The sequence below is a fragment of the Zootoca vivipara genome, chromosome 2 (genome assembly GCF_965207765.1).
Source record: "Zootoca vivipara chromosome 2, rZooViv2.hap1.1, whole genome shotgun sequence".
Classification (NCBI taxonomy): domain Eukaryota; kingdom Metazoa; phylum Chordata; class Lepidosauria; order Squamata; family Lacertidae; genus Zootoca; species Zootoca vivipara.
This window is the reverse complement of record NC_142584.1, coordinates 56,069,000-56,071,830: the sequence shown is the minus strand read 5'-3', so window position 1 is coordinate 56,071,830 and position 2,831 is coordinate 56,069,000. Positions and strand designations below refer to the sequence as shown.

At 53.4% G+C, this 2,831-nt stretch overlaps 1 protein-coding gene across 1 annotated transcript; it reads left to right on the top strand.

The window, feature by feature from the left end:
- Nucleotides 1-1,734: 1,734 nt before the first annotated feature.
- Nucleotides 1,735-2,500, top strand: NEUROG1 (neurogenin 1). The gene has a single exon (XM_035108071.3). It carries the CDS (start codon nucleotides 1,735-1,737, stop codon nucleotides 2,416-2,418), a length of 684 nt encoding a protein of 227 aa, XP_034963962.1. The 3' UTR covers nucleotides 2,419-2,500.
- Nucleotides 2,501-2,831: the final 331 nt, after the last annotated feature.

Genomic DNA, 2,831 nt, shown 5'->3' with positions numbered 1-2,831 from the left:
ATTCAACCGGCAATAGCCCAGGGTTGTAGGTTCAAGCAAGCCGCACGTTGTGCAAAAGATCCCTTCATTGCAGGGGGCTGGATTGGATGACCCACTGGGTCCCTTCCAATTCTATGATTCTATTAATCCCATATATACACTTAAACGGGGACCAAGTGTCAACCGACCAAGTGGGACTGAGTAACCCTGCATAGGACCAGACTTAATCTGCTCTCTCATCAAATCTGTGTGCAACAGAGCTCAAACACGTTATTTTAGCCAGAAATATATGAAAGCTTTAAACTGAGATGTATTTTGGAGTTTCAGCACAAGAAGAAGAACTTCTATTACAAATCCGCTCCCCCCTTCTGCCTCCAGCCTCTTTCTCTGCGGGGTCGGTCGAGAGAAGACAAGAGACCTCAAACGGAGGTGATTTTTCTTTACCCCGTAAAAGCAGCGAGCATTGTGCCTCCCTGGAAATCTGCGGTGATACTATGTCTCTCCTGATGTCTTCCAGTGATCCCTCGCGCTTTATTCACGAGGTGACAGAAAAGGTCCCCTCTGAAAGAACTAAGCCCCGCAGGAGAAAAGCGGGGATGGGATGAGGTGGGAGGCGGAGGAAGAAATCAAACCCCCTCCCCCCCCCCGCATTCCCGCTTGGCGCACCGCTGAATGAATGAATGAATGGCCCCTGGAACCTTCGGCTGCGAGCGCTCGGCCTCGCTCGCCCAGGCTCCTTCGGGGGCTCGCGAAGGCTAATCACTTTGTTCCCATCTCCCTCCCCCTCCCCTTTTAATAGACTAATGAAGCTCAAACAAGTAGGCTTAGCCCAGTGATAGCTCACGTGGCTCCCCGGCAGCTCTCGCTCGCCATTGGCCCGCGGTAATTATAGGCACACTCCCGTGAGAGCCCGGAATCCTCGGCGCATAAATTATGCAAATAGGGGAAAGTGCCGCACGGGGCAGACCTGATGCCTGGATTCATTCATTCATTCCGCCGGAGCTTGCCGGGTGGGGTGAGGTGGGAGGGGGGGCGCCGGGGGCCAGCTTCGCGAGAGAGGCCCATTGTTTTACGGGGTATATAAGATGTCTGAGGCCAGTCGTGTGCCACACTCGTTGCTCACACGACTTGATAGCGGCAGAGATCACTTCAGAGACAAGAGGGGTCGCGTGTCCCGCCCGTCGCTTTTCTCCCCGCCGGGATCTCCGAGGAGAGACCTGGTCGGCGCTCTCGCCGTCCTCCCGCTGCACTCGGGGGCTGGGCGCGCGTGGATGTGCGGACGGCCGCCCTGAGCAAGTGAGTAGGAGCGGGGCAGGCAAGGCAGGCACGCAGGAGGGATGGGCGCGGGGGCTTGGCGGCAGAAGAGGGTGCAGGTCTGCTGGCTGGACACTCAAACGACAAACTTGAACTTCAGCCCTGCAAGGAAACGACACTGACGATGGCAGAATAAAAGCTAAACATTTATTACAGTTTCCTTTCTTGGCTGGGCTTTTAAAAAAACAAAACCTCACATTCACACCTTATTCGTGTTTGATGCGGGTTTTTTTAAAATAATAATAATAATACTATTTTTAAAAAATTCATTTTTAGTTTTCCTTTGTTTCGTAGAATCATAAAATTGTAAAGTTGGAAGGGACCCCAAGGACCATCTGGTCAAAACCCCTTTTCTCTAGTTCAATTGTGGTTCTCTCTCCACTTTAGAGTTGATAATAATGGTGCCATCTTTCTTTTTCTCCTCCTCCTCCTCCTCACAGGATGTCCTCAGCCCTGGAGACCAGCTACTCTGACCTGGAGAGCAGCAGTGACGTGCCCTTTTGCTTCACGGACGACGAAGGCAGCCTCAGCAGCCTACAGGCCCCTTCCCTGGCCACCCCCAAGCGTCTCGCTTCCCCAGAGCGCGGCCTCGAGAAGGGTGAGGAAGAGAAGGACCGGAAGAGGCGGAGGGGGCGCACCAAGGTCAAGAACGAAGCTGTCCTGCACACTATCAAGAAGACCAGGCGGGTCAAGGCAAACGACCGGGAGAGGAACCGCATGCACAACCTCAACGCGGCTCTGGACGATCTCAGGAGCGTCCTCCCGACCTTCCCTGACGACACCAAGCTGACCAAGATAGAGACCTTGCGCTTTGCCCACAACTACATCTGGGCCCTTTCTGAGACGCTGAGGCTGGCTGATCAACGCCTCCAGAAACCTTCCAAAGAGATGGTCCTGCCCAGCTTCTTGAGCTCCACAGACCCGCCCAGCCCTGGCAGTGACGCAGGCTCCTGGATATCCACTGCCTCTCCAGCCACCTCTTCCCTCTCTGCCTGCACTTCGAGCCCTGGCAGCCCGACCACCTCGGAAGACTGTTGCTATGGGCATACGGAGAACCTCTTCTCCTTCCGCTGCCTCCATAAAGACTTGCTGCAGAGTACTTCTTGCTTTGTGCAGTACCATTAGACTAGGGTGGTTTGCACCTTGGGTGGGCAGTGCCCGTTCTCTTAGCATTGCAAAATGATCAGTGCTTGCCCCGGTGGCTTGGCCTGCTTGGGCTCTAGGCTCCCATGAAAACACAGGGTGAAGAGGTGTACTTTGGACCTCTTCACGTCAAAGCAACCTCAGACTAATGTCACCTCCAACCCAAAAAGTCAGTGACGTTAAGAAATGTTCGCGTACACATCCAGGTAGAGGGGTGTGTGAACAAGGTATTGCAGTGTTTAGGCTGGCCTTTTGAACAAACCTCCAGTTGGCTGTCATGGCAGCAAGACCCAGCTCACTATAAGATATTGCTCCCTTTGCTAAGATTTTCTTTCTCTCTCCGTGACCCTGCTTTTTTTTTTTTTGCACTTTTCTGAATGTCTCAAATCCCACAT

What these genes read in the sequence shown, in the direction of transcription:
- NEUROG1 (XM_035108071.3), top strand. Translation starts at nt 1,735, where the DNA reads ATGTCCTCAGCCCTGGAGACCAGCTACTCTGACCTGGAGAGCAGCAGT.